This window comes from Etheostoma cragini, chromosome 16, assembly GCF_013103735.1.
Source record: "Etheostoma cragini isolate CJK2018 chromosome 16, CSU_Ecrag_1.0, whole genome shotgun sequence".
Lineage (NCBI taxonomy): Eukaryota > Metazoa > Chordata > Actinopteri > Perciformes > Percidae > Etheostoma > Etheostoma cragini.
Window position 1 is genome coordinate 13840163 of NC_048422.1, and position 9273 is coordinate 13849435.

A 9273-nucleotide genomic window follows, 5' to 3' on the forward strand; every position below is an offset into this window, starting at 1 on the left:
CCCCCTCTCTCCCACTTTCCATGTCTTCATCTGTTCTGTGGTAATAAATGCTTACAAACACCCCAAAAAAAATCTTGAAAAAAGATGTGAGATTAGGATAAGGATGTGTAGCTTCCTTTTCTTTAATGTACAGAATACACCTATAGATATGAGGATGCACAGATAAAAAAAGCCTAACCTTTATTTAAAGATCCCTTACGGTGTTTTCTTGTAAACCAATCAACTTCTGTTTTCAGTCAGTGTCTCTAACCTAAAAGGCACTGTGTGTATCCTTGTATCCACTAAAGTGTGCATTTTCTTCCACATTTAGCATTTGTATAACTGATTTTTCATTAGCTTAATGAAATCATTTATTGGTTACATCCATGTCTGCTTTTCCGTTGCTATCCATGTTCTTTACTGTCTTTATTATTTGTTTCTGTGTTACTGCCCTTGTCAATAGGCAGAATGGCCTGAAACCAAGGCTGACCGTGCATGGGTCATTGTGTGTGTGTGGAGGATCCAAACGTTGCTCCGTAGTGCTAGAGTTAACATGTCCAACTACAATGTAATAAATAAATAGCTCATCTAAACAAACACATTCTGACATGAGATATTCTGGATGGCATACAAAACATGTTCTTTTATTCTTCTTTTAAAAAATTGGAATCAAAAAGCTTTTTAGAATCAACTAGAAACCTCATTAATAACTGAAAACCTTCAAATATGTGACACAATCTGTTAATATGCAATGTGTACCATTCCTCCTTCAATTAATTCCCTATAGTCACTTAACAGTGATGTGAACCACAAAGTGAATCTCTCAACCCCATTCTGTGTTCACTTTGACTTTCCACCCGTCTGGAGGAGGAGGTAGAAGAGAGGGTGGGAGGTCAGGGATGGAGAGGAGCTGTTGAGGTATGTCACTTTCTTCTTGGCCCTCTTCGCTGTCTTGCTTATCTTTTGAATCTCTGAAGATATAAAAAATGAAACAGTTGGAATTTATATCAACAGGAATAACCATTAGCAAAGCTTACAATGAATGAATGAATGAATAGTTTTTCTTAAAACAAAAATTAAAGTGCATACCCTTCGATATTGAGGGCAGTTTGCTTTTTTTCCCTTCTGGAGAGCCACTCTTCTATACTTCGCCCAGGCATCATTCTGTCTACAGAGTCCTCTCTGCGCTGTCTTTCATCTGAAAGAAATAACATCCTACTCCTGTCAACATATCACACTTATGTACGCAGTCATCTTGACAAAATGCACTTGACAATTTGTAGTTGTATACTATTAATATTATTATTGTTGTTGTTGTTAATATTATTGCCTTTTTGGTAAGTTTGTTTTGGACCCACCTTCTGCAGCATTACGTTTGCGCTATTAAAACTGTGGACTGGACAATCTGGACTGTGTTGATCATGTGTGTAATCTGTGAGTGCAATGTTGAATGTTCACCTTACAATCATTTAGATAATACTATATATATTTGAGAATGATTTGTACTTTAAATGTGTTGAATACTGTGATTTATTCATTTAAAAAGTGCTCAATCATGTGGTGGACAGCACTACCCTTTGGTTACAGCTTACCTTCCACCTGTCTTTTTAAGTTAAACATTTCCTCTTCAGACATGTGAGAAAACCTGCAGTTAGGACCAAAATCACAAATTCCTAAAAAAAAAAGGATAAGAAAGAGCCAGTGAATTTTTTTTATTTATATTATAACAAAGTATTTAACATAATTTCCTGGTTAGTGAAAACATTTATGGTTAAACTGTTCTTTTACCTTTTTGGAGAAACTTCCTGCAGGGTTTCTTTGTTTGCTCATCACACAGAATGGCTGAAGAGTCTGTAAAGAAATTATAGTGTTGTCTATGGTTGTTTCACTTGTTTGTATAATCTTCCATCATAAAGTAAACAGGTGGGCCGCCAAAATGGCATACTTAAATGTAAGCACGCTTAATTCTCATAATCTCATAAATAGGTTTACAACTTAGCATTTTAAACTGTAAATTGTAATAGGAACTGTATAGGATCACTGTCTAGTTTAAAACACACATTTACACTAAACATCATATATTGTAAAAATTTAGCATGTAATCTCAAAGGTCCAAGGACCAAATACAAGTCTCACCTCTAAAAGAGTCATACCAGGCCTTTTTAGATCTGTGATGCTGAACACCATTCAGATGTTTTTTCCTGTTATGCATATTGTCTTGAAAGGACCGGTCACAGTAGTCACAGTAGTATCTCTTCCCCATGGTACAGGTTATGTGCTCAAAACAGCAAGATGTCACGTGTTAAAATGCTGACAAAGACTGTAAACGGAAACAAAAGACATTTAAAAACACATTTAAGTAACTGCTCTGTCAAGACATGGTGAGTGAATAGTTGTGCTGACTGAGATAATATTGAGTGTTAGGTTATGTATCATTATGCACCACATGATTCAAAGCCAAGTTTCTAGACAAACTGTATCTGTACAGTTATCACTAATGTCTTTGATTATTGTTCTGGTTATTTGTTTAGTTTAAAGAAAAGTCAAAAATACAGATCACAATTTCCCATAGCCAAAGATGAGATCTTCAAATTGTTGTTTGATTTGTCTGCCCAACAGTCTGAAACCCAAAGATATTACATTTTACAATGATATACAGTAGATCTGCCTCGCATGTCAAACATTACAAGCATTAGCCTAGTTATCTGTTAATTTACTAACTGATTAGGTCCTATCTTTTCAGGCCTGAAAAGCAACACAAAAAAGTCAGAAGTACATCCCAGACGCAACTTGCCCCTAATTATGGTCATAGTATAGATCTATTCTATCAATGCGAGTTTGTTTACATTTACATTAAGTAAGTATGGTCCCAATCGTTTGGTTACTTTTGCATTTGCGATCACGTAGCCTGCGGACTTAGCCTACAACGGAAAATGACAAACTGGAACCAGCCTAATGTCTACGAACAAGAACACCAGCAATTTCATACACAAGGACAAGTGGTACAAGCAGCCTTCTTTTGCCGCCATCTACTGGTTTAGTATAGGAGGTGCCTTTATTTTGAATATGCATTGGTATGACTTGAGGACACAATCATTGTGAAGGTGCAACACTCTTTAGAAATATACACACTGAGCATGTAGAAACGAAAATGGTGGTACAAACACTTCCCCAGATGACCCAGCGAAGCAAACGTTAATATTCATTAACATGTGTCCATAGCGTTGTTAAACTAGTTAATAATAGTCGAATAGTTAGATAGTTAAGTAGCGTACATGCTGGTTATTATTAACGATACATCCATACATGTTTACTTAAAACCCCGTGTGTTAATAAATGTAAACGAGAAGGAGCACAAACCATTGGCGAAACAGTGCTGCCCTTCTCTGTGATGTTTGAAAGGCCACGCACAGTTTGTCACTTTAGCTAACTCGTGTAAAACGTAAACAGGAAATCCACACAATGTAATGCTAACATCCGCTGCTCCTAAAGCGGAAGCGTTTGGTCCCAGCTTCCGTTCCTGCGCAATACGTCAATCTACCGATATGGCGCTGGCTAAGTCCGTCTACAATCTGCTCTTCAGGCGAACGTCCACTTTCGCTGTAACCATCATGGTTGGAGCGGTCTTCTTTGAACGACTATTTGACCAAGGTGGCGACGCGATATTTGAGCAAATGAATCGCGGGGTAAGTGTGTCCTTTGTTGTTGTAATGCTTGTTTTATTCTGACCTTGTAAGCAGAGGGCGAAGCAGTGCTAACGTTAGCTAAGCTAAGCTAAGCTATCGAGCAATCGAGTCCTTTTACAACCTATCTGTACATATGCAATGTCTAACTTACCTAATGTGTGATTTATTGTAGAAACTATGGAAACACATTAAACACAATTACGAGAACAAAGAGGAGGAATAGAACGCCGATGGATTACCTAAAGGCTGAAGTGCAACTGTTGTCACACTTCCGTTATCCATTGATCCTGGATTCGATACCTGAATCAAACATCAATCAGCATGGACAATGTGTTCGAAGTCATGTCTCGTTGGACCTGTCAAAGCTGATCCAGACCACCATGCTGAGGGAGCAATGGTTCCTGTCACCTCTTCCTCCACTTCCTGTTATTTGTAAAGTCTTGGTTCTCCTCGCATATTGTAAATGGTTAAATTAAACTTAATGTGGTAAACATCTTGCAATGTCTCGATTTATCATATCCAATCCATTTTGACTTGCATGTGCCAAAGCCTGTTTAAAAAACTGTAGGCCCAGCCAGCCACATTTTGTAAAAGTAAAGTCTATCTTCATATACAAACTAATTGAGTTACTTGGTAAGAGGACATGGAAGGGTGTTTGCATAATGTACCATAGACTACTATATAAACTGATCATTTAGATTTTCTAACTGCATGGTTGCAAGCTCTTTCAAAATATGCAATAATGTGTGTCCTTTCTATAAAATAGCAGTTTTTATGGGTTTTGATTGTGTATAATTTTATGGATATACTAACACGCCAGCTTGGTGTGTGTGTGTGTGGTACTAATTCATAAGGGGCGAGATATCAAATCGCTCCATCTGAGCTTTCATTTCTATCGCCATTTCTATCTATTGGGGGACCACAGGCATGCTGGGGGAACTCATATTAATGTTTAAAAACCTCATAAAGGGAAATGTTCATGCTGTGGGACCCTTTTAGTACCTTTTTTACAAGAGTGCCAGTCTGGTTGATAAGTTGCAGAGTGGTAGATATGTCCCACCGTTTGTAAACACCTTTTAAAAAAAACTTTTTTTCTCCCAATGCTTTTGAGATTGGCCCTGTTTAAGGGGAGAAGGTGAGAATGGGTCTGTCCACCCTGTCAAAATTAACAAAGCCACTGGACAGGTCCTTTTTGTGTCCAGATTTCTGAGTGACAGTGCCAATACAATCTCTAGGGTACTCACCCATATATTAAATGTATCTTTAAGTCAGAGTACCTTATTCCAGCGATATGGAAAGGGCTAGGGTAGTCCCTCTTTATAAGAACAAAAGCAGATCAGATGTTGGCAATTATAGGCCTGTAAAAATTCTGACAGCCATATCAAAGGTGTTTGAGCGTCTTGTGTATGAGCAGGTGGAAGAGTGCCTTGTCAGACAAAATCTACTGTATGAACTTCAGTCTGGATTTAGAGCAGCATATTCTAATGCAACCTGTCTTATTCATTTATTTGATTATATTCAACAACACTTTGATGAAGTATGTGGGCATGATTCCTCTTGATTTCCAAAAAAAGCCTTTGATACTGAAAACCATGCAATACTGCTATCAAAGCTACAAAGTATAGGCTTCAGAAATACTACTGTGTGAAATGGTTCACCTCTTAAATCACTGGAAGAACTCAAGTTTTGGATATTGAGGGGACCATATCAGATCCTCAGGATAGTACCTGTGGGGTGCTTTTATATGCCGATGACTTTGCATTACATGTCTCTGGAAGTGATTTCAGTGAGATTGAAAAGACTCTAGGTAAGGCATTAGATAGTGTTAGCATGTGGCTCATAGACAATACACTTTTCAATACATCTGGGTGAAACTGAGTCCATTTTATTTGGAAAAAAGGAAGTTGTCTCAAGCACTTAAGGTCACATGTAATGGCACTGAAATGGTGTCTCATATAAAAATAGTCCATACACAGCATAATCACAATACTAGGTCCAGTTTACGGTCTTGTAATGTGCCCAGAGTCAACAATACAGCTAAAAAATGCCTTTTTCTATACAGGTATACCATTGTGAAATAATCTGCCACTTTCCCTCAACATTTTAAATCCCATGGGGGCTTTTAAACACCAGGTTAAGGCATTTTTATGGAATAGAGTAACCAATCTTTTTAATTAGAAATGTTTATTTTATATGATTAGTGATTTTCTGATTTTAGAATGCTCTTGAACCTCGAATGAGTTGTGGTAAATGTTATTGTCTTTGTCCTGCAGTATGTCTTTGTTATGTGTTAAAACACCAAGGACCATGTTGGAAATAGACCTGTGTAATATGTGGTTCTAAAGATCCAATGTTATCAGTTGCTATATATATATATATATATTTTTTTTAAACGTTTTTTTAAACACTGTTTCTACTCTGTTAAGCGACTTTGAGCTTGGGAAAAGCGCTATACAAATTCAATTTATTATTATTATTAGTATATGGCCTGGTCAGCAAAAAGGTGTATGATCTACAAATAGTAGTTGTCACCTTTTACCAAAAATAATCATGTAAACGATAAATCATCTGCTTTTGCCTAAATTAAATCAAAATGTACGGACAGAAAACGATCTGCTTTTCATGCCATGTCAGACCTTTGTTACTGTAAATGAGGAAGCCATGTTATGTAAACAGTTATGCCAGGGTCAGGCATGCTGAATTTTACTAATTTAGAGGCAACAACTTAAAGGAGTTTTATTGTTTTTTTTAAGCCTGAACCTATTTTTTTGTAAAGAGTATTAACACAGTGTTTTCTGTTCTGAATGAACATTATAGATGCATCATTCAGAAGAAAACTGAAATTTTTTTTAAACAAAAGGAAAACAATTTTGTTGCAGGTCAAGTTGTTGTATGTTAGTTGTAAATGTTTTAAATCCAAGTCAAATCTTTTAACCAACCCCATAGTCTGGTAAGCCACAGGTTTACGCCCAGGTCCGACAAATATTGTATTTCAGGCGTGAGCATTTTTTTACAAAGTGTCCTAAATGTTGGATGAACATTTTTCTTCATGTTGTACCCCAGGATGGAAGACTCTCCAACTGGCTGCCAGGGCAGGAAATGTCTGTCCTGAATCTTTTGGGCTTCAACCGCATCTCCATCCTCGACACAGATAGCTTTCATTTCAGTATTTCTTCTCCTCAACTCATTTACCTCCTGTTTCATTCTTTCTCTCCCATACGCCTCTACTCTGGCCCAGAAGGTAGCATTAAAGTGCTGATAGAGTTTCCAGTCAGCCCCGTTCCACTGTAAAGCTTTGGCTCTCAACTCAGGGGTCAGATGAGATACAGATGAGCTCCTGCGAGCATTGACTTTGAAATACATGATGTCTTCCATAGTCCAACAAAGTGTGTCCTTAAGCAGGATAAGAGACTCCTCAAAATACTCTGCAATGAGAACCAAATCAAAACGTTTTGATAAGTCATGAATACCCCTCATGACACGAGGATCATCAGCTTCCAGGTTGTTGTCAAATCCAAAGTCAAAAAAGAGCAGATTTTTCAGGTAGAATGAGTTAAAAGCCTGTGGGCTGTAGAAGGTCTGAGGACTGTTAAGAAACTCTGTCAGTTGGTTCTCTCCATTGATCCTCCATGTGAGAGGAACTGCTCTGTGATAATAGTTGAAGGACGACTCAAAGAGATCCACTGGGTCACGTAAGATGGTGATGTACAGAGCCTGTGGAGGCAGAAGCTTGGCTACTTCTTGATGGTCAAAGCGCATGTGGTTACAAATAATGTTGAAACACTCTCCAGGCCTGTAGTCTTTCACCTGGGAGCACAGGAAAGGTGATGGGTAGAAGAAGTCATTACGCCCATCAGGTAGGGCAAATTTAAGCTTGTGTTTTTCTCCAAATCTATAGAGGATGTTGAGTATAGTGCTACTGGCAGTTTTATGGGTCTTCATAAACATGATGTCTACTCTGGGGGAGCACTCTTCTGTGCTTTGAGAAGGCGTGCTCACATTTTCTTTCAATTTTGATATGCTTAGAGGACACGTGTCTTGTTCGAAGCCCCTATAAACAAAATGTATGGATGAGAAAAGATATCAGCTGACTTTACTAAATAAAATAATGCTTTGCTTTTAAATCTTTACCTGATCTTGACTTGGGTTGGGTTTATCAAGCAGTACAGCACCAGCATCGTGTTGGTCAATAAAACCCAGAGAATCAACCTCCGTTTTAGTGTGCACTTATTTCTTTTGATTCTAGACATCATTAACACCCAAATGTGAACCTGAAAATGAAATTGGAGAGCAGGTATACAGAGGAAAACATCAAAGGAAAAATTCCAATAAGGCTTTGAAAGTTTTGATACACATCTTGCTAGATTTTGTTGTGTAACTTTTGTGTTCTCATACAACCAATGACCACAACATTAAGCTCATAAACAGTTGAAACGCCCTGCAGCAATTCAATACACACAGGCCAACTAACATACATATTACCTTACCTCATCCCTCAATACAGGAATTATTATGCATTCACAGAAAGCCCAGGCCTGACCAATTTAAATTAAATGTAACCCGGTATTGATTGCTGATGAAAAAAAGAAAACATGATAAACCCTGGAAAAAGAAAAGGGGACATTGAGAGGAGACAATACAGTTGTGCAAGAAAACTGCTGCATTGTTCTTTCCGTCAAATAAAATACAGAGCCCCCATGTATACACTATAAACATGTTTATGGTGCTTGCATTACCGTCATAACAAAAGAAATGGAAGGATAAAAGAGACACAATCTAGGCAGAAGAATCTTTAAGTGCTCATAGTAAAAAATGGCTAAATACTGTCAAATAAGAGCTTCTACCTTTGACACTGGACAGATGGTTACTCTTCATGCCATGTAGGAAAGGTGAGTCCCCTTGCATACCACCTCTGACTCATCTTTAACACTGATAATCGTCTATGTAGTCCTTCATGTCTCACAGAGCAGTTCTAGCACAAGGAAAGACAACTTGATTAAAGCCTTCACATATGCAGCATGTCTTAGCTTAAAATAACAATTCAGTAGACCCATTATCTGAAAAAATAATGATGATAATTAAAACAGCCTGAGTATAAATGACATTGTAAACCAAAGAAGGATTACAGCGTGTAAAAAGCATGCAAATAAAGAGCTTTACTTACTTGAAGATGAGAGCCTTAGCAGCGTAGGGGTGAGGACCATCTGCAAGGTGAAAGAAAACCCATGCTGTACACAATCCCTGAAATCATATCCCATTGGCTGTAGGGACAGAAAGACGTCAGATGTACATAAAGTATCCTCCCACAGGGACTGAATTGGTTTGAAAAAGAGGCTTGTGTTGAAAGCCACACCTCAGGGGCAACCTGCATCAAACCTGGTATAGTGTGTGCCCTACATAGGTCCTTCGTTGGAATCCGACCTGTGGCCCTTTGCTGCATGTCATCCCCTCTGTCTCCCCCCTTTTCTGTCTACTATCACTATCTAATAAAATAAGAAAAGCCCAAACAATAGAACCGCATCAATACATACTGTATATAGTGTTCTATACATCTTAGGCCGCAAAAAAGTTGTCATAACATTAAATGTAATAGCTGACAGAGAGTAAA

At 37.9% G+C, this 9273-nt stretch overlaps 3 protein-coding genes across 6 annotated transcripts; 1 reads left to right on the forward strand and 2 right to left on the reverse strand.

The window, feature by feature from the left end:
* Window positions 1-616: 616 nt before the first annotated feature.
* zmat5 (zinc finger, matrin-type 5) lies at window positions 617-3498 on the reverse strand. The gene is made up of 6 exons (XM_034896418.1): window positions 3340-3498; window positions 2116-2299; window positions 1768-1830; window positions 1572-1652; window positions 1069-1177; window positions 617-950 (listed from the first exon to the last, which is right to left on the reverse strand). The coding sequence occupies exons 2-6, from the start codon at window positions 2240-2242 to the stop codon at window positions 803-805; spliced, it is 528 nt and encodes a 175-aa protein (XP_034752309.1). The 5' UTR covers window positions 2243-2299; window positions 3340-3498; the 3' UTR covers window positions 617-802.
* LOC117959347 (cytochrome b-c1 complex subunit 9) lies at window positions 3447-4156 on the forward strand. Its single transcript, XM_034896419.1, has 2 exons — window positions 3447-3665; window positions 3838-4156. Exons 1-2 carry the CDS (start codon window positions 3447-3449, stop codon window positions 3886-3888), a joined length of 270 nt encoding a protein of 89 aa, XP_034752310.1. The 3' UTR covers window positions 3889-4156.
* Window positions 4157-6552: 2396 nt separating this feature from the next.
* gal3st1b (galactose-3-O-sulfotransferase 1b) lies at window positions 6553-9039 on the reverse strand. 4 transcript variants are annotated; one of them, XM_034896937.1, is made up of 5 exons: window positions 8830-9039; window positions 8510-8637; window positions 7797-7936; window positions 7665-7716; window positions 6553-7472 (listed from the first exon to the last, which is right to left on the reverse strand). In XM_034896937.1, the coding sequence occupies exons 3-5, from the start codon at window positions 7916-7918 to the stop codon at window positions 6576-6578; spliced, it is 1071 nt and encodes a 356-aa protein (XP_034752828.1). In that variant the 5' UTR covers window positions 7919-7936; window positions 8510-8637; window positions 8830-9039; the 3' UTR covers window positions 6553-6575. The 4 variants fall into 4 exon arrangements, with proteins under 4 accessions (XP_034752828.1, XP_034752829.1, XP_034752826.1 ...); XM_034896938.1 differs by lacking the exon at window positions 8510-8637; XM_034896935.1 differs by having other exon boundaries at window positions 6553-7716; window positions 8830-9038.
* Between the last annotated feature and the right edge of the window lie 234 nt (window positions 9040-9273).

Coding starts and splice junctions, on each gene's coding strand:
- zmat5 (XM_034896418.1), bottom strand. CDS start 2,242: ATGGGGAAGAGATACTACTGTGACTACTGTGACCGGTCCTTTCAAGAC. Junction 1,831..2,115: donor CTGGTATGACTCTTTTAGAG/GTGAGACTTGTA, acceptor ATTTCTTTACAG/ACTCTTCAGCCATTCTGTGT. Junction 1,178..1,571: donor CTTAAAAAGACAGGTGGAAG/GTAAGCTGTAAC, acceptor TATTTCTTTCAG/ATGAAAGACAGCGCAGAGAG.
- LOC117959347 (XM_034896419.1), top strand. CDS start 3,447: ATGCTAACATCCGCTGCTCCTAAAGCGGAAGCGTTTGGTCCCAGCTTC. Junction 3,666..3,837: donor TTGAGCAAATGAATCGCGGG/GTAAGTGTGTCC, acceptor GATTTATTGTAG/AAACTATGGAAACACATTAA.
- gal3st1b (XM_034896936.1), bottom strand. CDS start 7,918: ATGATGTCTAGAATCAAAAGAAATAAGTGCACACTAAAACGGAGGTTG. Junction 7,717..7,796: donor CCAACCCAAGTCAAGATCAG/GTAAAGATTTAA, acceptor TTTTGTTTATAG/GGGCTTCGAACAAGACACGT.